This window comes from Zalophus californianus, chromosome 10, assembly GCF_009762305.2.
Source record: "Zalophus californianus isolate mZalCal1 chromosome 10, mZalCal1.pri.v2, whole genome shotgun sequence".
NCBI lineage: Eukaryota > Metazoa > Chordata > Mammalia > Carnivora > Otariidae > Zalophus > Zalophus californianus.
In genome coordinates, this window is record NC_045604.1 from 112,709,096 (window position 1) to 112,736,998 (window position 27,903).

At 60.1% G+C, this 27,903-nt stretch overlaps 1 protein-coding gene across 2 annotated transcripts in view; it reads left to right on the plus strand.

Moving 5' to 3' along the window:
- LOC118355945 (mitotic spindle assembly checkpoint protein MAD1-like) overlaps positions 1-21,804 on the plus strand; it is a 228,895-nt gene extending 207,091 nt beyond the window's left edge. For both annotated transcript variants that reach the window (XM_035722600.1, XM_035722599.1), the window contains one exon: positions 21,262-21,804. In XM_035722600.1, the coding sequence (XP_035578493.1) occupies positions 21,262-21,420 (159 nt within the window). In that variant the 3' untranslated portion in view covers positions 21,421-21,804. The remainder of the gene's footprint in view (positions 1-21,261) is intronic.
- The last annotated feature ends 6,099 nt before the right edge of the window (positions 21,805-27,903 follow it).

A 27,903-nucleotide genomic window follows, 5' to 3' on the forward strand; every position in this document is an offset into this window, starting at 1 on the left:
GCCATATTTTGCATCTCGCTCTCCTTCCCTAGAATCCTGGGGTTTCCCACAACTGCCTGGCACCCGCGAGGGCACCCACACTTAGCCCCATGCTCGGCTGTAGGAAGTCCAGTCTTCCCACTTTCTGTACCATCTGTGGGCAGACTGGATGTCCAAGGAGGAAGGTTTCAGCCTGGTGACACACAACGGTGGCCCTGTGAGGGGGTGAGTTCCCCGTCAGGACCTTGTCCACGCAGGGTCAGCACCGTCAGCAGGAGGTATCTGTCTGGACCAGACAGCATGTGAGGTCCTTTGTATTTTAGGGCCCCCATGAGCCTGGAATCCCCCACTTACTTGCCCCTCTGACTGCACATCCTTGGGGTCTGAACCCAAATGCTGCTTCCCCCTATGCGTTATTGACAGATCCTGCCCCGGACCACCACAGTAGGGCCTGCATGCTCCCCTCCGCCTCCTGCTGTGGTCTGGTCAGTACTCAGGGCACGGATGCGCAAGTGAGCGAGTGAGTGTGTGAACAGATGTGTGCGTGGATGGACCAGTGAGTGAGTGAACCAGTGAGCCAGTGAGCGAACGAATGAATGCGTGAATGAATGAATGTGCTAACAGATGCGCGAGTGAGCGAATGTGTGTGAACAGATGTGTGCATGGATGGACCAGTGAGCAGATGAACAAGTGAGTGAACCAGTAAGCCAGTGAGCAAATGAATGGATGAACGGATGAGCGAGTGGCTGAACGAGTGAGTGAGTGAACCAGTGAGCGAGTGAGCCAGTGAATGCGCGAACTGCTGAATGCATGCACTGGTGAGTGAGCGCGCACGCACGGCCGCCTCTGGAGGGCGCTGCTGGGACGGGCCTAGTGGCCGCCACCCTCTGGCACATGGCCTGGCTGCCTGGGCCGAGAAGGGTCACGCGGGGGACGGCGGGGGGTGGGGATGGAGCCCAGGCATCAGGAGGCCCACTGCAGACGCGGGTGATTTAGCGACATGATTACTTCCTAATGCAATGCCTCACAAAGCTTTTTATTAGATTTCCCCTTTTCCTTCCAAATGCTCTTTGGAAATAAACACCTGGGGCTGTTAGACTCTGTACCACTCAGTTTAATTAACTTTTAAATCACATAGTGTCACCCAGACCGCTCTCAAATGTCGGCTCCCGGCCGGGCTGGGGCGTCCCACCGAGCTGCCCCCACATCTGCCCCTGGGGGCCCCGGGGCCCAGGCTGTGGCCCTCAGCCCCTTCCCCACTAGAGGTTCCGGGCAGGGGGCACCCGGGGCTGTGGCCCCTCAGGGGTCTCAGTTGGCCCCAGTGGGCCCTCCCAGGCCAGCGGACATGGTGACAGTGGTGGACATGAAGTCTCACTGCAGGACTGGGGGTGCCCGCCCTCAGCCCGGAGGCTTTCTGGAGCACATCTGCCGGCCCCACCCTCCACTCGGGCACCTTGGGGCCCCTCCCTGATCCCCCCGCAGCACCCCCAAACAGCCCAGCTGCACCCACTTGACCTGTTCCTCTCTGTTGCCAGGAGGCACTCGGGCCTCGTCAGATGAGCGGGTTCCCTTGTTTCCTGGGGTGCGGACGGGCCAAGAGCACTGGGGATGTCTGTGCGTTGGGGGGGGGCGGTCATCCGGGCGCCTTTCTTCATGCAGGTCTTGCCCAGCTTCTAGGCCTGGCTCTGCTCGCTGGTCTCACTGCATTTGCTAATCTGTGACTTGCCAGGAAACCATTTCCTTCAAACTTTAAAATTAGTGATATTATCCTAGAGCACGTGGAACACATTCCCCTCACCCGAGTTATTTGGCGTGGTGGCGGCCGTGGTGGGGGAGGCCGTGGCACTTAGCGGGTACCTCCACGTGCTGGACGTCTGACACCTGTGAGGTAGACACCATCCCTGCGCTCCCGCCCACAGGCTGCCCCCTGCTCTGTGCATTGGGCACCCGTGGAGGCCGTCCAGTGCTGGCCTGTCTCTGGCCCTGCCAGCCTGAGAAGCCTGGGATTCGGGGACAGTTTCCTGGAGCTGCCAGGGCCTGTCCTGGTCCTGGGTCCATAGATGTCCCAGAACCGGGTGCCCTGTGTTGACCAGGATGCTTGTGAGGGGTGGTCCTCCTCCAGTGCCGCTCGGCCCCCTAGCCCCGGCAGAGGTGGACAGCACGTGACCCCACCGCACGCAGGGCATCTGCCTTGGACTAGCCTACGCTCACCATTACCCGGGAGTGGAAGGTCGTGTCCCTCCACCTTTCAGTCAGGACACAGGCTCCAAAAGCTGCCTCCTCTGAGTGGCCTGAGGCCCAGGCTCTGCCCTGACGGCCCCCAGCCCCCAGCAGCAAGGACAGTAGCTTGGAAATCCGAGGAGTGGGTGCAGAGCCCGCTGCGGGCTCTCGCCTGGGAGCGGCTCTCCTGGGAGGGAGGCATCCGCCCAGCTGCTGCGTGGGCAGCATTCAGGTGAAGGCAGGCGGGCGTCTGAGAACTGGCACCTTGCCAGGTTGTTTGGGAAATTAGATCCCCTTAAGGTCGCACACTTTGCTGGAAAATTAACGAGTGTTTTCCAAATAAGAGCACGGCTGCTTCTGCCTGGAGGGTTGTTGCTTGTCTTGAAGGACCAGGCCCGCGTGAGCCCTTGTTTCATACGCTGTCACACTCTGCGTCCCCAGAGCATAGCCCCAGCGGCCAGCCTGGCACGGGCCCATGCTGCTCACACCACCAAGGCCCCCAAAGCCACGTCGCCCCAAGTCAGGGCCCATCCCGCTTTCCCCATCGGGACCTCTTGGGGCCCAGGCAGGAGGCAGGACCCCCACACCTGTGCTTTCTCTCCAAGGTTATACCTGTGTGGCGTCAGGCCCAGGGTGGCGGTCTTCTTGGGGTTGTGCAAACCCAGCACGGCCTTCACAGCCCTGCCCTGGTGGCCATCGGCTCTGTCCATGCAGCCGCAAGGGGCGAGGAGGCGTGTGGACCCCGGGAGGCCTGGCCCCGCCGCCGGCAGCCCTGAGGCCCCCGACCTCCCGCGGGGCTCTCCAGGTGATTCTGTACACCTGCATCACGACGAGAATCGGGAAGGGTGCAGACGATCCCTGCAGCGGAATAGAGGAGGAACCGCAGCCCTTCATCAGCCACACCCAGCGCCGGATCACACGGCGTCGGCGCCACTGCGATGCGCACACCTACGCGGCACACACACCATGCTGGGCACACGCTCGCACGCCTAAAAGGACAGAGGAACGTGGCATCGCCATTCCTGGGGTATCGTTCCCAGGGAGGGGGCAGTGGGTGACAGGCTGTTATCTTCATGTTTGCTTACGCGTGAGCAGCGGCTGTCCGGGGGGGGCCTAGGCCGGTGCCCTGTGGGCGGCTTGGGCTCCCGCACAGGGACGCAGCACCCAGGATGTGCTGTGGACAGGAGTCACCGCAGGCCCTGGCCTTATCCTTGCTGGACCCAAATTAAGAGAAATCGTCCTCCTTCCCTGACCCGACCGTGTCCCAGGGTGGTCAAGGGCAGGCCAGGGTCTCAGGCCCGAACCCCTGCAGTTGCCCGCCACCCTGTGCCTTCCCCCTCCTCCTGGCAGCCTGCCCGTGAGAGAAGCCTCCATGAAAGCATAGCCGGGAACGGTAACCAGCCTCAGCCGCTGATGAGTGTGGGGTGGGCTGGGTTTCCAGGGTTTAGAGTAGCTGGAAACTCCCAGTTTTTATGTTGGATCCCCTCATTTTATTTTATTTTTTTAAGAATTTATTTATTTGTTTGACAGAGAGAGACACGGCGAGAGCAGGAACACAAGCAGGGGAGAGTGGGAGAGGGAGAAGCAGGCTTCCCGCGGAGCAGGGAGACTGATGCGGGGCTTGATCCCAGGACCCCGGGATCATGACCTGAGCCGAAGGCAGACGCCTAACAACTGAGCCACCCAGGCGCCCTGGATCCCCTCATTTTAAAATACTGCCTCGCGTTTGTAAACGACAGTCTGGGTCAAACCCCATGGGACAAGGTCTTCCCCCTGGGAAGTCACGTAAAGCTGCTCCTTCCGGCCTGGGCAGAGGGGTCCTGGCCACGGCTCTGTGCACGGGGCTGCTGCAGGGCAGCACCCAGGACGCCTGTCCCACCCTCTGTCGGCTGCAGCACTGGGCTCCCTGGGCCCGCCTGAGCAGCCCCCTGTCCCCAACCGCTGGTTGTCCCGTTGATGCCGCGGCTCGGGCTGCGCCACCACATTTGGATGTGTCCTGAGAGAAATCTGGTGCTTGCTCAGTGGAAGAGCACAGACTCCAGTGGGGACAAATACAGGCTCTTCGAACACTCCAAGGAGAGGAGTGATTTCCCTTTCCCAGGACAGGCAGGAATGTTCGAGTCCTTTAGAAAGTCATTTCCAAAATTAAATCACAGGAAGATACCTGCTGGATGCGAGATTACTTGTATTCCATTCTTGGGGCCGAGGAGCAAATGGCTGCAGAATATGTTTTGAAATTTCTTTTTCCAATGGATGTGGTCAGTGAAAATACAGACTTATCAGCAGGACATGAAATCTCCTATTGCAGGATGAAGAAAATCCCGTAATATATAACTCAAGCCCCGTGAAGCGGGTCTGAAAGCAAATAGCAGCTTCTTGCAGGCTAAGGTGCTGATGAGCTGGAAAATGCACATCACACTTTTTGCACCCGCAAATTGCATCAGTCCAAGCATTTTTTGCAAAGAATGAAGGACTTCCTCCTTTTGGCTTTTATTGTCTGGGATCAGGGAGGCAGCGTGCATGCTGAGTCTTGGCCGCAGAGTGAGGGGCAGGTCTGCTCAGGTGTTGAATAATGCAGGTGCACACACAGCATCTTCTTCCCAGGGGCCGGACATGTGGTGAGGGAGCCCAGGACCCTTCGCTCTCAGTTGGCTCTTTGTCTGAGGGGCAGGGAGGGGAGAGACCTTGGTTCCAATGACCCCACCATCCTGGCAGCCACTTCCTGTCCTGCTTCCTCTTCTTGGGCTGGACGCTCTGTGGGCCCCATATCACCCCTCGGTTTGGGGACACCTTGGGTGCAAATGACTCTTGTTTGATGGGTGTCCTTGGGTCTTGGGTGTCCTCCACCCTGGTGGTGGGACACTGCCCCGTGACAGCAGCCTGCTCTCGCCCTGGCTCTGCTCCCTGGAGGGCGGATGGAGCCCCTGTGGGAAGGGGCAGAGGAGGGCCTGGAGACCTGCCGTCCCCCTCCCGTGGCTCAGCTGCCATTTAGCTCCTTCCACGGTTCGGGGTGGCGATGCCTTGGAGTAAGCATCCCCCAGAGTTCAGCCGCAGGGAGAAGCCCCTGCCTGCTGGCTCTGTGGTCAGGGGCCATCACCCAGCACCAGCCGCCATCTCCCCGGGCCCTATGGAGAAAGCCAGGGTGGGTGGCCCGTGGTGCCTTGTGCACCTGGCCCGGGGCATGCTGGTCAGCCTGCTCCTTTCCACGAACCAGAGAGCAAGACGGGCCAGTGGGTTGGGTTTTCCTTTCCGTTGTTTTGAGTTGCTGACTTCTCAGCCGCGGGCGGTGAAGGAGCCAGGAGGGCTGCCTAATTGGCCAAGGTCAGAGCCACGGTCTCCCCTGCATCAGTATTCTGGGCACAGCTGTGCTGGAGTGCGAGTCCCTGCCTCCCACAGGCTGGGAATAAGTAGTGGGCCTCCCAACCCCCCAGCTGGCACGCTGCCCCGCGGCCAGTGAGTCTGTCAGGAGGGGTTGTGGGAAGCAGGGGACCCTGTCCGAGCCCTCCCCAGCCCCTGCAGCCCACCTGCACAGCGCCCGTCCCGAGCCTGCAGCCCTGCGCGGTGCCTGCGCCCGGCACGAGCAAGGCCAGCCCTAAGCGTCACTGCGGTCCCCTCCCCTGTCCGGCCACACAGACTCCCGATGGAGGTGACAGTGACCGTTGGCTCTCTGCCCACTCGTAGCTCACTGGCCATGCATCTGGACAGCAGCGTGCAGGGTGGTTGTCCTGCCCGTTCATGGTGGAGACGCCACAGCCCAGGGAGGCAGGCCATTCTAGCCGAGCTCAGAGCCCCTCACCTCTGGTGCATGCGCGCCGCCCCCTGCCCAGAAGCCCCAAAAGGAAGATGGAGTCAGTCACGGGGACCCTCTGCACAGTGCCCAGCACAAGCTGAGGCACGTCAGGTCACCTGGGGGCAGCCCTGGGCTCCCGTGTCGCCCCAACCCCTCCCTCTGCCTCAGGGCAAAGAGAAGTGCTGGCGGAGCTGTCGGCCCCCAGCCATCCTGCAGGCCCCTCCGCTGCGCGGGCTCTGTATTCCCCGCCGCGGCCCCACCTGCCCCCCGCACAGCCGTGGCAGGCTCTTCCCGGGGTCTGCCTGTTGGGCGCCCACTGGATTCCTCCCATCATCCCTCCAGCCGGCGACTGGTCTCAGGCTCAGGCTCGCCCTGTCACGAGGTCATGCCGCAGGTCACGGAGGGACCTGCAGAAGTGTGCACAACCAGTGCCTCCCAGAGTCTGTGAGAGCCCGGCCTGCAGCGCAGCCCCTGATACCTCGGGTGAGGCACAGGGACACCAGCCCAGGTGCGTCCAAAACCGCTAGCTCTTCTCCTTAGTTCCTTTTCGACCGTAGTGAAATTGCACTGATTTGCATGAATGTTAAGTGGTTGCTTCTGCTCGCGGATCTCTCAGAGCCTCTTTCCCGTCGGGTAGGTGTGTTTGCAGAAACCAGACTTCTGGAGCGTCCCTCCACGGCGGCGGCGGGATGGCAGTGGCCTTAACAGGCAGAGTGGAGGGAGGTTCTCAGTCCCTGACACGCGGCTCCATCCTGGTCTGGGGGAGGCGGCCTCACAGCCTGCACGGTGCACCAGCGGGGTGGGGTCTCCTCGGGGACCAGGCCTGACCAGACCTGCCACTTTGGGAACGAGAATGGTGCCTGAATCGCCACCCCGTCTTTGTTTTTGACTCCTTCATAGGAGGGGAAAAACTCAGTAGGAACCATGCACTCTGGCAATGAGATGTTTTAATTGTATTTTAAAATAGGATTGCAATAAAGAACACTGAAGTGTGACTAACCAATGGTATTTAAGGAAGGCCCAGCACAATCAGCCGGGCAGGCCCATAAGGTCTGTCCACTCCTCGAGCCGCGGCCCTCCGAGCGCACCAGAGACCGCACCCACCCGGCCCGCTCGGGAGCCTTTCCCGGGTGCAGCCCGGCCATGCAGGGAGCAAGAGGAAGGTTGCTGCTCCGTTCAGTTGATTGATCGCCATCATAGAAGCTGTGGGTTCTCCGGGGAAGAGGGAGGAAGGGAGGGAGGCGCCCTGCCTGCCAGGAGGTCCCCGGGGGGCTCAGCGGACACTCCCAGAGCAGGAGGACCGTGTAGTCTTGAGCCCCCACCGCAGACGTGCTGGCGGGCTTGCTGGGGACCTCACCTCGGCTGAGAGTCCCAGGTGGGCTTTCTACTGAGCCACAGGCAGGGCGGAGGTGCACGCGGCCTCCCAATACCCCAGCAGCCCAACTTTCACCTCCCCTTGGCAGGAGGGAGGAGGGGGCACGTAGTAGGTGCTCGGCAAGTGTCTGAAGAGCGAGTGGCCATAGGGCCACGGGAAAGGAAAACCGAGGAGGTGGGCAGTGTGTGTCCTCGGCGGGGCCAGGCTGTCCCAGGAGGCTCCGGGAGACCATCAGCTATGGAACACCCCTCCTGTGTGGGGTCTCAGGACTCATGCACTTCCGGGTCCTTTCCCATGGCCGGGAGTCTGAAACATGGCCCCTGAGCACCTTGCCAGGATTGCAGAGAGCTGGAGGCCTGGAGACAGATCGTCTGGGGAAGGGCTGGGTTTCCGCCAGGGCCACGGGCACTGCGGCCACAGGGAAGCCAGAGCAGGAGTCGGAAGGGCCGAGTGTGATGTGTGGAAATCTGTTGCCTCTTTCTCTCTTGCTTAATTACCGGCATGGCAGTTGCAGAGTTGAAATGCGGCTTAAAAAGCCTTTGTGAGTAATTAGTGTCAAAAACACAAGATCTACAAAGCCATAAACTCACAGCTTGGTGATGTTACCAAGTACTAATTAAAAAAGAAAAAAGAAAATCTCCTTCATGATCAGATTTTTAGCCTTGCCAAAGATGAAAAATAAGGCAATTTGCAGATGATACCAACGCCAAAGGGGTGAGCAGGGTGGTCGGCACAGGGACGGGATCCAGCCTCGACTCAGGGGCAGACATGGGCCTGAGAGATGGGGTCTCGTCCCCCGGCAGAACCCCGCACACAAGCAGCGGTCCCTCGTTCCGGGGGGAGGGAGGCCCAAGTCACACCCTGACAGAATGTGTCCCGGCTTCGGGTCTCCCAGCCCCTCCGAACCTCCTGCCAGCCTCTCTGCTCTGGACCCCCTCGGAGGAGGAGTGCCTCGCCGGGTGGGGGAGCCGGGGACTGTGCGAGGCCTGCCCGGGACTGAGCCATCGTATTGGCTTCTCCCAACCCAGACAGAAAGCAGTTGGCCTGGAAGCTCCAGAGCAGAATGGACTCCGGTCATCAGGATGGGGACTGCTTTAATCTCCAGCTCTCACGGCCTCGGGAGGGCAAGGGCTGCGCAGGCTTCGCGAGGACCACAGGGCTGCTCGGGCTGCGCGGCACGAACAGCAGGTTCCTGTTCCCACGACTACCAGGCTGTGCACCGCTTCGTCCGTGGCTCCCCCATCAGGGCCCGCATCTGCCACATGCCAGCAGGGTGAGCCTCAGCGTGGCCGTGGAGGTGGAACTTTCTGGAAGTCCACAGCAGCCACAGGAAGAGTGCCCGGTGTGCAGCATCATGACTGCGCCGGTGCCCGTGGGCGCCCGGGCCACCAGTCACGCTCACTGGCTGCCTGTGAAGTGCGGGCTTCCAGGAGCAGCCTGGCCGGTGCAGGTGAGAGGCTGCAGCTCAGGCCAGTGTTAATGTCCACGGTCCAGACTGTCCTGCAGACGCGCCAGGCTCCCCCAGCCAGTGGTCGTGTGGCCGATGCAGGACCTGGAGTCCGTGCCCAGCGGTGGTGGCAGAGAGAGGCAGCTAGGGCCCAGCAGGGGAGAAGTCCCCGTGCCCACGCAGGTTGCTCTGTCGATGGCACAGGACCAAGCGCCGAGGCCCCTTAGCACCCCAGGGCCCTCAGCTGCTGGCTTACTGAGATTGACGACTCCCCTGCTGCTGACAGAAACAGACACCGTACCCCCCGGCGTGAAGACCCCGTAGCAGTTTCTCCCAAATGTCACAGGCGTGCAGAGGAGGGCCAGACTCTCGGGTGGGCACATGGTCGTCCTGCTGGGAGGAGGGACGGTGCCTCCCACAGCAGGACCGTGCGCGCTGGCTGTGCTGGGAGGGCCAGACTGGCGTCTGTGTTCCGGGACCACCCTCCCTCCACTACTCTCTTCAGATCAGGTGGTGTCCCTCTCCAGCTTTGTTCTTCAGATTTGCTTGTTCTTTGCATTTCCATATTCATTTGCGGCTCCTCTGGTCAACGTGTATAATACAAGTCTGCTAGGGTTTTGGTTAGGGTTGCACTGACCTCCTAGGTCCATCGTAACAACACGGGGTCCAGGGAACAATTTCTCTCTGCACTGCCTTTTAGTTTTGTTATATTTATCCCTAAGTGTTTCATATTTTGATGCTATTGTAAAAGGTTTGTCGCTAGTATGTCAAAGCAGTTCATTTTTTGAGTTTTGACCTCTTATTTTGCAAGCTTATTAACCTCATGTATTGGTTCTAGTAGCTTTTTAATATATTTGATTGGATTTCCTACACAGACCATGATGTTGTCTGTGAGTAAAGACAGTTGCACTTCTACCTGTCCAAACTGGATGCTTTTGTTTCTTTTTCTCACTTTATTTCCCTGGCTAAAACCTCCAGAATGATGCTGAGCAAGAGTGGTGAGCCTGAGCATCCTTGTTTGCAACCAGAGGGCGAGCGTTGGATCTCAGGCCATTGAGTCTGGTGTGAGCCTTGGATTACCCCCAGGCACCCTGTGTCACGCTGAGGAAGTTCCCTTCCGATCCTGGTGTGCTGAGAATCGTTTGGAGGAATGCATGGAGGCTTTGGTGCCTGCTTTTTCTTGCGTCTGTTGAGATAATCGTTTGGCTTTTCTTCTTCACTTTGTTAATACATGGAATTACTGTGATTGATTTTCTAATGGAAAACCAGCCTTGCCTTTCTGGGATAGACCCCACTTGGTCATGATGTGTCATCCTCTGTGTCTGTTACTGGACACACAGTGCTTACTGTTTGTTTAGGATTTTTGTATCTGTATTCCTGAGGATTACTGGTCTGTAGTTTGGTGGTTTCCTTGGAAAGTCAACTGTCTGATTTTGGTATCGTGGCAATGTCGGGCGCACAGGGGCATTGGAAAGTGTCCATCCGCATCCGTTTTCTTAGAATTGATGTCAAATTGATATTTCTTCCTTGAGTGTTTCGTGGGATTCACCAGGGACGCCACCTAGCCTTGGAGAGTTCTTCGAGAGAAGGTTTTCCATGGTGGATGCAGGAGAGTTCAGGCTATCCATCTCCTTTGTGGTGAGCTTTGGTAGTCTGTGTCTTGCAGAGAATTGGTCCAGGTTAGCTAAGTCGTCAGACTTACCAGCATGCGGTTGCTTGTCATGTTCCCTGCTGTCTTTCCGACATCTGTGGGACCCAGGGCCGTCACTCCTGTGTTCCGTGACACCGTCAAGTGTCTTCTCCCTTTTATCCCTAATTAGCGTGGCCAGAGTGTGTCAGCTTCGTTAATCTTCTCATACCACTTTGGGCTGTATTTTTTTCTGTTGTTTTTCTGCTATTTCATTGATTGCTGCTTTGGTCTTTGTTTCCTGTCTTCTCATGTTGGGTCTAATTTGCCCTTTTTATTTTAGTTTCTTTCTTTTTTTTTTTTTTTTTAAGATTTTATTTATTTATTTGACAGAGACACGGCGAGAGAGGGAACACAAGCAGGGGGAGTGGCAGAGGGAGAAGCCGGCTTCCCGCCCAGCAGGGAGCCCGATGCGGGGCTCGATCCCAGGACCCCGGGACCATGACCTGAGCTGAAAGGTGGAAGCTAAAGTCATTGATTTGAGTGCTTTCTTCTTTTCTCATGTAGACATTTAGTGCTAAAATTTCCCAAGTTCTGCTTTGGTGATTCCACAAATTCTGGTATTTTGTTCTTATCTTCATTCAGTTCAAATTACTTAGTGGTTTCCCTTTTGGTTCCTTCTTTGACCCAGAGGTTTCTTAGAAGTAGGTTACTAAGTTCCCAAATATTGTGAAAATTTCCAGATACCCTTCTGTTATTAGTTTCTGACTTAATTTCATTGTGGTCAGAGAACATACTTTGCATGACATGAATCCCTTTAAAGTCACTGAAATTTGTTTTAAGGTCCAGAATGTTGTCTATCTAGGTAAAGGTACTTGAGAATAATGTGTATTCTGCCGGAGGGTGTGCCATAAACATCAGTTACATCGAGTTCTTTGATGATATTGTCAAATCTCTTATCTTCCATCTATCAAAATCTTGCCAGTTTTCTATGTTTTCTATCAATTAAAGAGTGACAGGTGTTTATCTCTGACTGTAATTCTGGATTTGTCTGTTCCTTTTTGTATTTCTGTCATTTCTTGCTCCGTGTATAAATTAGTCCCTTCGTCATTTCGAAACGACCTTTATGCCCCGTGATAACTCTTAGCTCTGAAACCTGCCGTCGGATGTCCACACAGCCGCTCCGGAGTCTGGTTCATGTGCGTACAGCTGATCTTCTCCATCCTTTTACTTTTAAGCTACTCGTGCCTCACGTTTGCAGTGTGTTTCTTACGCACCTTGCATCCGTGTCCAGTCTGCAGTCCCTGCCTTTCTGCCGGGCTCTTTGGTGCATTCACGTCTACAGCGATTCCTGCTCCGACTGGGTGTGGGCGTGTCAGCTCTGTTCTCTCTGTGCCTTGTCCTGTGTACCTCTCTCTGGCTTCCTCTGGATGAGCTGAACACTTTGTACAAATTGTTGTATCTCTTTCTCTGTCTGTAATTCTTTGTGGTGTTGTGCGGGTTGCTACAGGATTTGCCGTACACCCCGCGGGCCCAGCTCCCGCCTTCCTGCTGAGTCTGCCCCCTGAAACACACTCGGCACACGTCCAGTGAGCCTCCGGACACACCGTTAGGATTGCCGTGTGAGCACGCAGTCGTGCTTCCGAGAGATTTAAGTGACGGCGCAGATCTTGTCATGTGTCATTCGCTGAAAGGACGAGGCCTGATCTCTTCTTTCCACGTGAGCCCATATTTTCAGCTTCCTCATCCTGAGGCCATTCTCACGTTCTGAACGACATACGGGTGGAATACCACGTTCACTGGTTTTGGTTCTGTCGTTTTTCTGCACTTCTCAGTGCTGCTCCCCCACACGATGCCTCCGTGGGGCCCCCATCCTTGCGCCTCTGTGGTCGTGTGCCTGGTGTCCTCTGTTTTCAAGATGTTGATTTATCAGTTACGATGCGCTTTGGTGTCATTTCCTTCACTTCCTTCTGTGCTTGGGGTTCATCGGACTTCTCGGGTCTGCCATGTTATAGTTTCCATCACGTTTCAGGTGTTTGGGGCCGTTCTTTTTCAAGGATATTTTTTCTTTTCTCGTGTGTCAGCCATCTGTCACAGAACGAGCATGGTGGCGGGTGGCTCTCGAAGGTCCACACTGCAGCCACCTTGAGTCTCCTGGGGAGGGACCGGCTCAAGCTTGCTCACATGGGTGTGGGCAATGCTCAGTTCCTCACTGGCCCTTGGCCAGAGGCCGCCTTCCGTTCCCCATCACATGGACAGCTCGTGACGTGGCAGCTTGCTTTATCAGTCTGTCATAACGTGAGTTAACGTCCAAGGTGGGCGCACACGTGCCCTGTTACACTGAGGGGAGTCAGCTCAGAGAGGTGAGGTGAGGTGGCACGGTCACACAGCGAGTCGGAGGGACAACCACAGCTGGAGCTCCGGTGTCCAGCTGGGTCACTGCCGTCCCTGCTGCCAGCCAGTCTGCAGACAACTCGGTTGCCCCATGAGCTCCACACGCCGTCACTCCGCATGGCCCAGCTTGTCTGGATGGGAGAGATGAGGGGCTTCCTACAGGTTCTTGCGTGATCTGCGTCATTGCACGTGAGGGCCGCCGGGGCACACGCGGTCCAGCCCATCTGACCCAGGCTTTCCAGAACACCGGGCCTTCAGAGCCCTCCCGTGGCTCCTTACACTCGGCCCCCAGCCCCCACAGTTCTCCCCACCTTCTCCCGTGACCGTGTCTGTGTCCCGGGACTCCCTGCACATTCCCACCCCCCCGGGGGTCCTGTCTGTGTGCAGGACCGGGAAGGAGGCCTGGGCCAGGAGTGGAGAAGCCAGGGGGAGCCTGGCCCGGCCCCCACGACCTGTGACGGACGAGGCTGCTGGAAGGGACCCTGGGTCCTCGTGCCCGCGGGCGCCCTCCTGCCCCTCCCTTGCAGGCTGCAGGAACAGCTGCGTAAACTGGAGCACCGTGGGAAAGACGCAGTGCTGTATAAATAGAGTAATAATAATAACTGTGGGCTTGAGACGGATCTGCAACTGTGGGGGCGCCTGGCCTCGCCCTCCCTGCAAATCACGCTTGGGAGAGGTCGCCCCTCGCCGGGCGGTAATTCCAGCAACGCCGGTATAATTAGAACGTGCAGCATTGAGACGTTTTCTCGGCATAATTAAGCAAAAGGATAATTGGGCGAGCTGTTTCCCTGCGTGCTGGACATGCTCTTTGCCGGCACGTTCTTTGGAACTTCATGCTGGGACAGCCTCCTCAGCATTCTGTCCAGCTTGTCCTGACCCACTTGCCACCGTGTCTCTCTGCCTGTTGGCTCACGTGGCAGCGTCTGCCCAGGCCTGCCCACGTAGGCGGTCCCGAGGAGAACAGCCGTACACCGGAGCCGGGGGCCTGCAGGGCGTTCTGGGGGCCCCCTGGGCGGCAGCGGCGGGAAGGGCCTGCACACCCAGCCTGGCCTCCAGGGTACGGGGGCAGTCGCAGTGGACAGGGAGGAAGACCACGCCCATGGGGTGGCCAGTGGCCTGGAGGGGCCGGGCGTCAGGGTCGGGGGCTGGGACAGTCTTCTAGGCAGTAGGAGCAGCTGTGTGTAGGCGGAAAACTGTCGTAGTGGCCAGCATGGACAAGGCATCCCGCCTCCCCACGCAGAGCACAGGTGGGCCAGGCAGTGCGGCGACTGGTACCATGCCCCGCAGCCTTGCGGCCCAGGGCACCTCGGGGCAGGGAGCATCTGGCCTCCACGCGTGCCCACAGGCGGGGTGCTTGGACGGGGGGCAGCCAGGTGCCCCTCCAGGGCCGAGCTCACGCTCTCCCTACAGACCAGCAGGTGGTGACAGGCGCCGTGGCAGGTGTCCCCACCACAGCTGGGTCTCACACACGCCCCGGGCCCCAGCGGGCTGGTGAGCCCACACACGTGCACATGTCTGGCAGGGACGGTGTGTTGCTTATTCACCTGTTCTCAGAACTCCTCAGTTCCCATAGATGTAATTTAGACGGGACTTCTTCTGATTACAGATAAAATGTGCAGTCACAGAAAAATCTGGGAAGTGCAGAAAACCATAAGGGGCCACGTTTCATCTGCACTCTCTGAGCTAACCACGGTTACGTTTCATTGTTTATGTGCCCTTTCTCTGGGTGTGAGTGTAAACAAGGGTGAGCTTGATCCACCGCAGTGCACGCTCGCAGGGCTTTCTCCAGCACGGAAGTTCAAGGTGGTTTCCTGACAACGTGGTGAAGCCGCTCTCCCCAGATCACCCGTGAGCACATGACAGCTCTGGGGATGTGTCAGAGTCTCAGCTTGAGAAACCCAGATTCTCCTGTGGAGCGGGGAGCGCTTTGGTATTCTCACAGCCTGATCAGTGAGACTCTCCCCCAGCGGCTCTGAGAGCAGGTGTGTGCATGCAGCCCAGGTGCACGGGCCCGGTCCCCGGCGGGGGAGGCCCATCCTCTCACGGTGGAAGACCCGTCCCCGTGGACTGGGCTCCAGCGGGTCTCCACTGGGTGCGTCCCCTCGAGCCAGGAGCTCTCACACACCCTAGCTCTTTGTCTCCTCAGCCACGCCCGGCGTGCACGCAGAACCCGAGGTTTGCCAGAGCGCCCAGGGTCGCACGGCTTCCAGGTGTGAAGCCACGGTCAGAAGCTAGGTCTGACCAAGCGCAGGGCCCGGATGTTGGACCTCTGCCCCTGGGCCGGCACCCAGAGGAGGCTGCCCAGGTGGAGGGGTCAGCAGAGAGGTGTTGGGCAGGAAGCGTCTGAGTGTGGGGACGCTGTTTACCCACCAAGGCCCGGGGTGCACGTGAGTGGTGCGGGCAGGAGCACAGAGCACTCTCGGTGCACGCTGGCCCATGGTGCCCGCCCTGCGTTGTCCCCGCATGGCCCCCCACCCCCACTGAAGTGGGCAGCACACAGCCGTTCCCAGGCTCCCGTGCCTCCCCACCCCCTCCCCACAGGACGGCCCCGGGGGCAGCGCCGAGGACAGGGCCGACGTGGGAACGGCCAGGTTTCATGGCAAGCAGGGCCACCTGGAGCTGTGTCCAGTGAGGTGCCTCCTGCCCACAGATCTGAACATGAGTCTTCATGCCGCTGACCACAGCCACCAATGAGCCTGCCTCCCCCGGGCCTCGCAGCCACGAGCTTCCACCTAGAGCCAGTGGGGGAGCAGAGAGCTGGCCTCCGGGCACCTGAGCGCACGTGGGCGAGGTGAGGCCGCAGGGCCGCGTGGGGCGGCTGTCCGTGCCTCACCCACCGCGCTCCCTCCGTGGGACGGCTCTGGGGTGGATTGGGGTTGTTTGTGCGGCTGTCTTTCGGGGAGCTCTGTGGTGTCACTGATGGGCCTGTGCCGCCCCCAGAACCAGGACCACGCCGTCCACTCTGCAAGCTGGCTGCCGGCGCCGCTCCCAGCCTGCTGAGGGTTTTCGCCGGGAGGGGCTTTCCTGGGGCCCCTCCCCGGCCTGTTGTCCTGGTGGCTCACCCTGGCTGGTTCTCCAGTGTCACGCCAGCCTTACGCAGAAATGAGGTGCCCTTGGTCTGGGTGTAGTAATCTGTTATACGTTGCCGGATTAGATTGGCTGAACTCTGTTGAGGGTTTTTGCACCTTCTGGACTTTGCATCTCTGCCGTGCGTGTTGGTATCGGGTGAAAATGCTTCTGCGCAGGGAAGTGTTCCCTCTGCTCTGTTTTCTGGAAGGGGTTGTGTAAAACGGGTATTAATTCTCGTTTGAATATCTGATAACATTCTCCAGTGAAACATCTGGGGCTGGAGATTTGTTTCTGAGGAGCTTCTTAATTACGAATTTGGTCTCCCTAATGGCTATAGGACTACTCAGGTTATATCTACTTCATCTTGACTGAGCTTTGCTGCTCCATGGTTTTCAAGGGATTGCTCTGTGCCCAGCTGTCAGATTTATGGGCATAAACTTTTTTTGTAGTGTTTTCTTATTATTTTTGTAACAGCTCCAGGATCTCATTTCTGATATTGGCAACTTTTGTTTTTCCTATCTCTGTCAGGTTTTTTGTTTGTTTGTTTGTTTGTTTTTTGCTGCTTTTCAAAGGACCAGCCAGCCTCTCGTTTCAGTAATTCTCTCTCCTGTTTTCATTTCTGTTTATTCCCCTTGATCTGGACCCTTCCCTTGTTTCTCTGGTCTCTCAAGGTAGAGCCTCAATGCTTGGCAGGGCCACCCTTCCTCTCTAGCAGGGCACCCAGCGTTCCCTGTCCCCCGTGGCTCTGCCCGGTGCACCCCGCAAGTGCGTTTCATCACACTCGACCCACAGGTCATGGAAGTGTGCCGCATGACCTCTCGTGTCTCTCTGTGGTTCCTGAGTCACTGTGATGTGTGCCGCCGTCTGTTTTCAGACCCGAGATGCTCCAGGCCGTCTTGCGTTTCTCCAGGAGGTGATGGACCCTTGTCATGACGAGGCGCAATGCTACCGTCTGGCAGAAACGAGACTCAGCTCCCCGTGTCCGGAGACAGTAGCATTTCCGCTCCCTGTTTTATAATTCTGCTGCATTGTGCACGTCTCGTCTGTTCAGATCAGGACTTGAGGACCCACACCTTGCGGTGGGTTAATCTCTGGATTCCTCCTGTTTCTTCACTTAGAGGATTGTCTTCACTGCTCTCACAAAAGGTGATCTTGCACTTGGGCATCCCCTCATGCTTATGCATGCAAGCCTCACCACCCCCTGCAGTTGGGGGGCTCGGGAGGGGACCGCCGATGGGGAGCTCTTGTCTCTGCTTTCGGGGGGCAGTTCCCTACTCAGGGCATCTCACGAGAGGAGTGTCACAAAGCACCTGCCGGCTGGGACGCCGCAGGCTTGAGGGGCGGCCAGATGCATTTAATAAGCCCCCTTGGAGCCAGGCATTGTGTAAGCACTGCACACTTCTCTTAACGCCGACCTGCAGCGGCAGAGCCCCCCTGCCCGCGATGCCCCCGGCGCCCCTGCACTGGCCCCTCTCCACGATGCACGCCGCGGCAGGCAGACCTACTCACTGAGGTCTGGGCCGAACCCTTCGAGGGAGGCCCGGCTCTGCCGTCAGAGGGAGAAGGAGGCCCCGAGGCGAGGCCTGGCTGAAGTCTGGGCCGCCGGAGCGCCTGACGGCCAGCCGGTGGGCAGTGCAGGCCTCATTATGGCACCCGCCAGCCACACCGCAGCCTGTCGCTCCCAGACGCTGGGGCAGAGGAGGCAAAGACCAGCCATCAGCCCATAAGTATTTCCAGCCACAGCCACACACGTCTTACTGGGCAATTTGCTTCTTAAAAAATTGCTCTCTAATTTTAAGTGAACAGCCTCTAATTAGAGTGATTTACAAGGTACCTGGGGACCGGGTGGTATTTGAACACGGAGGAGCCTAGCAGAGATTGATCAGCACTGCGTAATTCAGGGGCACGTTCTGGCAGCCACACGATGTCTACACCGTCTCCGGGCGAGGACCCGGCCCCGGCCCCTCCGACGACGGTACCGGCAGGCGTGGCCAGTGGCGGCTGGCCGGTCGCAAACCCTCAGCTTTGCCTTGATGTGGGTTGAGGTGAGAACGTGGCCCTGGTCACGCCTCCTTCCAGCTCGCCCCCAGCCCGGTGTCGCCGTGTCCGTGGTGTCCTGGAGCCCCACGGGGCCCGGCACAGCACCGGTATCTCCCGAATGCTGGGCCTGTGGACCGAGCCATCCGGGATGGACCTCACACTGGCTCGTCTTCAGTTGTGCTGTTCCTCGAGACAGGGCTTCGGGGCTGGAGCCGCGAGGGACACGTGATGCGTGTAAACAAAGCACGATTGGGGGCCCCACAGCCCACGGGGATCTGGGGAGGCACGCAGAGAACGCCGTTCTTATGCCCGAGCTGCCGGAAGACCCCCTCCCATCCCAGGTGGGCAGGGGTCCTGGCCAGGGCCCCAGTGCAGTGGGCAGGGGTCCCCGATTTAGGGGATGGCTCTCCCTCAGCCGCCGAGCCAGGAGCGCACGTGGCCTCCCTCACCGCCCCCCTGCCCTGCGTTGGCTTCTCCCCCCGACAGCTGCAGAGAATCAGCCCCTCTGACATTTAGGGGAAGAAATTCAGAATTGAGCAGAAGGCAGAAATGAAAGGATTTTCTTGGTAAAAGGTCAGAGTGGTTTCTCTTACTTTTGTTTAAAAATGGTTTGTGTTGAACTATGACAGGGCTAAATGTAGGAGCGGACGAGGGAACAGGGTCGGCTGCTCGGGGAGGGGTGGGCGCCCTAGGGAGGCGGCAGGGGAGCGTCTGGGCTGCGAGCTGCTCGGGGTCACGGGGCGCGCTGTCGGAGGAGACACCAGGCACAGCCGGCTCCGGCTCTGGGGTCGCAGAGGGCGCCCGCCTGCCCTTCGGGGGCAGCTCCGGGCCTGGAACACAGGGGTCCACACCTGCCAGGCTGGGCCGGGCCTGAGGCCCGTGGTGTGCAGGGGTGAGCGGGCAGCCTGCTGCAGCTGCAGGAGGAGGGTGGCATCCGTGTATCTGCTGCGTCCCAAGCTAATGCTGGGGCTTCTCCGCGCCACGCAGGGGACCTGCACCCCCACTGCCCAGCCCTTGGCAGCCACTGACCCACCCTCCACCCCATGCCCTTGCCGTTCTGCTTGCTCTGGATCAGTGACCACATGCGAGCGCGATGGTCTGTGCTTAGCACGTGTTCGAGGCGCATCTGTGGCAATGGAGGTCAGAGCCTCATTCTTTTGGTGGCCGAGTCCTATCCCGTTGGAGGCACCCCACATTTCATCACCTCTCCTCCACTGACGGTGTTCCCACTTGGCTCTTAGAAATGGGAGCGCTCATGGCCGGGCATCTGTGTGGACCGAGGCACAAGTCCTCACTGTGCACCCAGGGCCGCACCTGCCAGGTCGTGTGTGTAACCGGGAGGAGCCGTCAGAACGTTCTGCCCGGTGGGGGCGCCACTTCCATTCAGCAGCCGTGCACAGGCCCTGCCGCTCCGCGGCCTCGCCAGCACAGCTGCCCACCGTGGACCGTGGCCGTCCTCGTGGACCGTGGCCGCCCTCATGGCTGCAGTTTCGACTTGCCCTTCCCTGCATGCTGGTGATGCCGCGCGGGGTTTCCCGTGCTCATCGGACACCTGCGCGTGTTCTCTGGACAAACACCCGTTCGGATCATTTGCCTGCGTTGTAATTGGGGCGTTCGTCGCGCAGAGGCCGTGGACGTGGACCCCGTGAGCCGCGCGGGCTGAGAGCGAGTGTCCTGCAGGCGGGAGCAGCGAGCCACCGCCTACCACAGCCACACCAACAGCCGCGCGGGCCCCGGGCCAGCCCCGGACAGGAGCCGGCGGTCGTCAGCTCTCTGTGCGCCCTCCGAGGGTCTTTGTACAGCAGGTGCCCCTGGAGGCAGCACCAGGAAGCGGGCGGGTTGGGTCCCTGCGGAGAAGCCTTTCCTGGTGAGAGTTGTCCAGGAAGGGGGGTCCTCCGCCATCAGGAGTGGGGACTCTCCAGACTGGGGGGCAGCGTGGTCCCCAGCCCGCCCTTGAGCTGTCCAGGTTGCACGTGCAGAGTGGGAGGGAAGTTGGTTTTGGGGGGGTACTGACCCTCAGTGACCCCACTCAGCTCCCTAAGCTGCCCCGCCAGTGCCACCCACCTCGCTGAATGGCGTTCAAGGGCCACAGGCTTCTGTCTCGCAAACACCCCCATCTTCCCTGGCCCATGCCCCCAGCTCACCCGGCAGGCAAGAGCCCTGAATGCTCCCCCACCCCTGCTGGGGACGTTCCCAGGGGCCAGCATGGGCCCCAGGCGTTCCTACTCACCTGGCTCAGCCCCCTGGCAGGTGAGGCCCACATCAGGGCGGGCAGGGTGCAGTCCGGGCTCAGGCAGCCTCCCCTTGCTTCTGGGAGTCTCCCGGGCACTGTGAGCCCCATGCCTAAGTGCTCAGGCACCCTCGGGCCTCGTCTGCGCCCCCAGCTCGGAACCCCTGGCTGTCCTCCACCCCCTCCCCGGGAGCACCTGGCCCTGTGGCCCAGGCCTGGCTCTGGCCAGACCTGCCTTGCGACCCACGGCAAGCCCCAGCTCTCGGGACCTTGGTCTCCCCACTTGCACATGAGGGGACAGCCAGCTGGTTTTGGGGAGCCCTGCCCTGGGTCCCACACAGTGCTTGGAGCTGAGGCATTTGGAGGTTCGTCTCCGTCACCGTGGGGTAGACTCGTCTTCCTCCACGGCCTCCCCGGGCCCTGAAGCCGGGACCACACCCCCGCTTTGTGCTCTCTGGGACTGCCCAGCCCCCCGGCACCCCACAGCCATTTCCTGCAGGCCAGCAGAACTCCAGACTCCTGCTCCCTCACTGCACAGACAGGGAAACTGAGGCCCAGAGGGGCATTTTCAGCAAGGCCTACTGAGCGGGGTTAGCTTCCCAGCTGTCAGTGGGAACCCCCTCCTTTCCATGGCCAACGGGGTGCGACGGGGAAGAAATGGGATGTGTATCAGCCCCGTGCCCCGCCTGGATGGCAGCCACCTCCGGGGCGGGAGATGTCGGAGCCCCCACCCCAGAGCGCCTCGCAGCCCTCCAGCGCTGTTGGGGAGCGTGCAGGCCTCCGTCCTCGTGGCGGCTGGGGTCTGAGGATGGGGAAGGCTGGACAGGCCAACCAGGAGGAGCTGTGTTTTAGATTCCAGAAACGTGGGTGAGACCCCCGCCCGCTGGGAAGGGGAGACGCCCGGCCTCGCTGGGCATGGGGGCAGTGCCGCGCCTGTCTGGCCCCCACCCGCACCGACCCTCCAGGGGCAACTTGGCTCAGCGCTCGTGGGACAGGGTCTCCGCGGCTCCCCCTGGGGGGAGGGGATGGGGCACCCCCAGGCCACCACCACGCTGACCGCTGTCCTCCCTGTCTCCTGCCCACCTCGCAGGCCACGGGACCCTCGGGTGCCAAGATGCAGCTGCTGGAGACGGCGTTCTCACACTCAGTGCGGGAGCTCATCGAGCTGCACCTGCTGCGCCAGGACAGCATCCCGGCCTTCCTCAGCGCCCTCACCCTTGACCTCTTCAGCCGCCAGACCGTGGCCTAGCCTGCAGCCGTGGGCCCCAGTGGCTGCCGCACCTGAGCTCCACGGTGCACGTGCGCAGCCGCCCCCACGCATCCGGCCCGGGCCGCACACTGCCCACCTGCCCAGGACCCCTGTGAGCGCACCCGGAGCCAGCGGGGACCGAGCTGCCCCAGGGGCCGAGCTGCCCGGGGTCCACCCCGCTCTGCAGTGCAGGGGCCCCGCCCTCCTCCTTCCCCAGGATGTGCAGTGCTGCTGCTCTGGCCCGAGGCCTGGGGGCCGAGCCATCCCAGCCCACTTCTGGTCCCCGCCCCAGCGTGGGCCCCCACCCACGCACCGCTCAAACCCAGCCATGTCGGGGGGCTGCCAGCCGACGTCCCTGCTCCCCCTGAAATAAATTTTGCTTCTTGGCCACCCTGCTCGGCTCGCTGTGTGTGTCTGAGCTGACAGGCTTGCTCTGCCTACCCTCCATTTGGCCCCAGGGCAGCCCCTGGACACCAGGGGACAGTGGGTGGTGGCCCAGGGGCCACCATCGCTAGCAAAGGAAAGGGAGGAGGGGCTCAGGTGGAGCAGAGAGGCGAAGGCCCCTCCCCAACTCCAGACTCGGGTCACCCGCCTGCCAAATGGGCCGGTCTGCGGCCTCGGATGCCGGCCAGGGAGGCGGCCCCGAGCACCCCCACATAAGTGCTGGTGGCAAGGACTGGCTGGGCCTGTCATGGGGGTGGGGGTCTCCCGAAACCCCAGGCCCCGTGGGAGAGACGAGCGGTTCCACAGACCCACCCTCCTTGGTTTGGTGCCCTCGGGACGAGCAGCGTGCCCACACCTGGGCGCCCAGGGCTGAGGTTCCTGCAGGCCAGGCTGGGGGCACGGGGACGGGGGCTGCCTGCATGGGAAGGGGCCCACATTGCACGTGCAGGAGGGACTTCAGCCTCTGTGCTCATAGCTCGGGGCCTGCTGACCGGGGGCCTATGAGCTTGGGGGGGCCTGGGGTGGTGGTCTGCCCCTCCTCCCCCAGCACGGGAGGTTGGGGGGACAGAAGACGGATTCCCTGGTGTGGGAGGCTGGAGCCCCACCTCATTGACATGCACAGCTCCGCACGCCAGGCCTGTCACCAGTCATGGGGAAAATGGGTCCTGACATCAGCCGCCCCGTGCGTCTGCCTCGGTGGCGCCGGCCCATGGCCGGGCAGCCTCACCATGGGCGCGGAGATCACGTCGTGCAGAGTGACTCTGAGCCCGGCACAGGTCGGGGGAGCAGTTCAGCGAGCCGGCTCTGCCAACAGTGGGTCCCGAGGCTACTGGCGGTGGAGGGTGGGGCTGGACTAGGTCCACCTGCTCCCTAGAGCCCAGGGAGAGCGTGCCCTGCATGTCACCTCCAGGCGCACACCCTGGGGGGGGCTCCGGCTACACCCCCCGCACCCTGACCCCCAACCCCCACATCCCCGAGCCCCCATGCCCAGCAAAGCTCAATGAGGCTGGGCCCGTTCAGCTCTGGAGCTTGGACCGTGGACTTGTGCCCCAGACAGAGACATGGCCTGGCCAGGCCCCAGGGTCACCACCAAGGTCAGCTGCAGGGCCAACAGACTCTCCTGCTAAGACCCCGAGTCCCCTGGCGCCTTTGATCTCAGTATGGCCGGGGTCGGGGGGACCTTTGCTGTTTCTACTCCGCAGATGAGAAAACAGGCCTGGTGCGGTCAAGTGGCTTCCAGGGCCGTGAGCCAGTCGGCACGGGGACTCTGGCCCAGTGCGGGGCGGGCTTTCTGCCCTCCACAGCCCGAGGTGAGCTCAGGGGTCCCAGCACCAGGTGCTGCGAGCCCCCAGCGTGCTCGCGTCCTGTCTCACGGACGGCACTCAAAACCCCACTCCCCATGTTGGGGCCAGGGGAGCCCCCAGAGGAGCTCCTCGCAGGGAAGATCCTGGGGGTGCAGGCTTCAGAATGGACTCATCCACTCAGACCATCGTGAGCAGACGTTGTGTGTCCGGCTCTGTTCTAGGCGCTGGGGACTCACCGGCCTGAGCCAAGTCCCGGATCTCTTGTCCTGCACCATCAGAAAGCCTTCAGGGAGGCGGGGGTGGGCTGGGGTTGAGACCCTTGTGCGCGTGCAGGTCTACCCACGCGGGCGCCATCCCAGCCTGCAGACAGCCACCGTCCAGGGCGGTGGGAGGGGGGCTGGTTCTTGCCGAGACGGCCTAGGAAGTGGGGGTCCAGCTGGGCCCCGGCAGCAGGTGGGACCTCGAGGGACGGGCTGGAAGGCCAGGGGAGTCCTGGCTGGTGGGCCACGACAGAAGCGCTTCACCTCTGCCCAGTGGGCGACGGAGGGAGCAGTGAGCACCAGGGCCCGGGGTCCCGGCGGGATGCCCCCCAAGGGGTACTGTTGGTTACAATGCCAACCTGGGCAAGAGAGGAATGTTCTGGAAGGATTTGGGTCAGGGCTGAGGAATTGGACTGCATTGTGCCACAGTTCCTCCTCCCACTGGTGGACACATGGCCCCGTGGCCACCACCTACCCACTGCCTGACACGCCGTGAGGCCCCCACCTGCAGGACTCCAATACCATCTCTGTCTGGGATTCCTGACCCGTCCCCGAGGCTTTTGTCACCTCTCCAGTTAGGGTGCCGGCTAGCTCTCGGATCGGTGGAGCCTGGGCCGCCCGCCCGCCTTCCCAGCTTCTGTAGGAGGGCGGGGTGGGGGCCAGGCAGCTAAAATCCAGCCAAGGCCCTCCCTCGGGTCCAGACGACCAGACGTGGGCCTCGTCCCTGCCACGGCCCCCAACTTCCTCCCTCCACAGAGAGAGGGTCTCCAAGGCCCCTTCCAGCTGCAGAGCCCACCGGGGCCCGGCCCACCCACCCAGCGCCGACACAGGGCCAGCCGGCGGTGGACGGTCCCTGTGTTTCAGGGCGAGGTTTTCCTCTCCAGAAGAAGCATGCGGGTGCAGGGGAGGCCCGCCCTCCCAAGTGGGACAGGCAGCACGGTTCCCACCAGCACCCCCAGCCCCGGGCTGACTCAGGCACCTGCTGCTGGAGTTGGTCCAGGCCCCTTGGGGCCGCCCACCCGGGGAGCCAGGGAGGCGCAGACAGCACACGAAAGTTCTGGTTCTTCCTGGCAGATCCCTACTTCTGCCAACTCATTAGTGGGCACCCGACGCTAAATGGTTCTTAAGCCGCTAATGACTAATTTTAAGGGATTAGTGCCACAGTGATAAACTCTAATTGCCAGGATGTAACAGGATTTGAGGGCGACAGGGCTCCTTCCAGCTTCCCGGAGGCTCCAGGGAGGACAGCGCCGCCTGCTGGGGCCTCCGTGGGACCCCCACCCACACCCGCACCCAGCCTGGCTCTGCAACCGCGTGCATGGGGACCCACAGCAGCAGCCCCGGGAGCCCATTAGAGATGCAGGTTCTCTGGGCCTGCCTGGACCAACCCAATCAGAATCTGCATTTGACCCGAGGCTGCGAAGCCTGCAAACTTCCCGACTCAACAAAGCTCCCTCCTGCCTGTGAGTTTCTCCCGGTCCCGTAGTGGCGCTGAGTCCAGAAAGGGCAGGGACCTGCCTCAGGTCACATGCCCAGCCCTCCCGACCAGGTTCTGCAAGACCCCAGCTCCTGGGCCCAACTTGGCCCGTTTCCCTCGCGGTGAAATGTCACCAGGACGCCAGAGCCAAGCAAGGTCCACGCGTGTGGACATATGGGACTGCGTGTCCGTGCACACCTCTGCATGTGTGCCTTTGCACGTACACGGCTGTGTGCACGTGTGTGCGTGTGCTGTGTACATGCATGCACTCACAGTGAGGACACGTGGCTTGGCCGAACTGCTTCCCTTCCTGCTCCAGACCAGAGAGGGTCAGGGCCTTGCCCCAAATCACACAGCATGGGGGCCGGTGATGGAGCGTGGTTCCCCGAGTGCAGCTGCCACTCGTCTTGTTGAGCAGATTTTCAACGTAAAGAAAAACCACCACTCAGCCCATCCCAGCCCCTTCCGTCCGTGGATGGACGTGCACACCTAACATACGGACACACAGAAGTACGCTGGATTCGGGGGGGCGGGCGGTGCTTTGCACAGTAGCTGCAGATTGTTCTGAAGCCTGATTGTTCTCACCGAATCATCTTGGAGATTTTCCACGGAAGCATCTACGGATGCATTTCGCTGGGGTTGTGCTGTTGTTCATTCTAAGACACTTAGGAAGTTTTATTGAAAACAATAATGCACAGAAACACCCGAGTCTCATTTTAAAGTAAAATTGACAGCATTTCTCAGAACTGTCAGAGTTCTCAGCCATTTTGGTCATTGTTTTTAAAAAACAAAACAAAAGCCAAAGCAAACCAAACCAAATTAACAAGTATGTCTTGCTCATAAACCTTCTTGCGGTTCTGGTCCCCGCCTTACGCACGGCTCCAGATTTCCCAAATGTACCTTTTCAAGAATGAGGGTAGTTCTGGGGGGTTTCTAACCGGTGACTGTCTCTGAGACCTGGACTCCTCGGGCACCCTGGACCCGCCAGTCCCATCGCGTCTTGCCGTCCCCGCGTCTCACCTGGCCCACCTCCGTGAGGGGCTGAGTTGTGTTCCCCAGATCCACAGGTTCCAGCCCCAGGTCCTCGGAACGTGATGTATTTGGAGAAGGGGGTTAAGGTCAAGTGAGGTCACGTGGACTGGGGCCCTAGAAGAGGAGGAGACACGCCCAGGGGCACGACCACGCAAGGACACGGAGAACTTGGCGTCTGCACGCCACAGAGAGAGGCCTCAGGGGGAACCAGCCCCATGCACACCTTGACCTTGGACTCCCAGCCCCCAGGACGAGAGAGAGAATTTCCGTTTAAGCCCCACCCCCGTGGGATTGGCGGCAGCGACACCCTCAACCCCTGCCCCTGCACTACTCCTCCCCTGCGGCCCCTCTCGGCCCCTGGCCTCGCCGTCATGCATATTTCATTGACAACGCACGGGCGGTACGTACGTCCTCGGCCTCAGGGCACGCGCATTCTCCACCAGGCTCCTGTCTTCTCGGGAACCCACAGAAATAACACGCAAAGCACACACGCGTGCTTTGAACTTGCTCAGTAGCCACATTGAAAAAGTAAGAAGAAACAGGTGAAATTGAGTTTAGAAAATGTATTTTATTTGAGCCAAGGATTCGAAAATGTCACTTCAACGTGTAATCAATATAAATAATTAATGAGACATTCATTTTACAGCACACCGCGTCTGGGTAGCCCAGTGTCGTCTTTTATGCCCAGCGCCTGCCTCCGCTGGGACAGGACCTGTCTCGTCCACCGCGGGTCATTCCAGGCTCACTGCGTGACACGTGTCAGATTGTCTTCGTCTTTAATTAGTAAGACAAGGGGCTGTCCCAGCAGGTCACCCGGGAGTTCATGGGGACTCAGCAGAGGCAGGAAGCACTGAGCAGTGTCCCCCATGGACGGGCCCAGGGCGCCAGGCAGGGGCTCAAGGCGGGTCGTCCCCTTCCAGGACCTCCTCCCCCGGAGCCCAGCCGCCCCTCAGAGGCCTAGATGCCAGGTGGCCCTCTGACGCCGTCTCCGCTCCAGCCTGCGGGACTCCCGGCCTCCTTCCCACTGTGAGCCTCGGTCTCCACATCGGGAAAATGGACTGACGGCTGGGGGGCCCGCCCAGAGGGCATCAGGAGCCGCTGGGGCCTGCCCAGCCGCTGCCCCCTCCACCTGCCAGGGCTCCCTGTGTGGTCTCATTAGTATAACACCATAATTAGCTCAATTACCAACAGCCTTCATGACTTTTTTCTCCTTTTTTTTAACCTAAAATGGAAATTAAATTTTGCACCGGGTTTACAGGCTGTTAACGGAATTCACTAATCAAACCCCAACACCAAGTCCTTGAAAATGAGAATTTAAAAAGGTCTGCATTTGCATATTCATGTTTTTAATAGGGTTCAGAAGGTATATTTGCAACTGATGAAAAGGATTAATTAAACCTGATTTGCATTGGTGGCGCATCTTAACCCCTTCAGAGCTGGCCTGTGTGCGGCTGGCCCAGCCCAGGTCCCCACGGCCGCCGCGCCGGGAGCCAGGCTCTGGGAGCATGACCCTCGCACCCACAACCCTGGCAGGAGGCAGCGGTGGTGTTTCCTGCTTAAGAAACAAATACGTCCGGGGAATATTTTGTTCTCATTCATACCAGTCATTGTAAGACATTTGGAAAATGTAGGAAGGTCTCGGGAAGAAGAGAACGTACTTAGGACTCTGCTGCCTAGAGGTAGTCACTGTGCCTTTGGACGGCGCGCGCGGACCTTCCCCCTTGGGTGTGTGTGCACGGTGCCCATGCGTGGGGCACGTGTGTGTGTGTGTGTAGCCACACTCCTCGTTGCAGAGCGCCCACAGCATGTTCTGCTTCTCGGGTCCCTTTTGTCGGGACAAAAGGGAATCACCGGGAATGCCGCCGAGGCCATCTGGGCCACACGGCGACTCGCACCTCCCGCGGAAGCCTGGGGGGCTGGTGCAGCCGAGGGACCGGCTCCCAGCTTACCCTCCCAAGGTGTCATC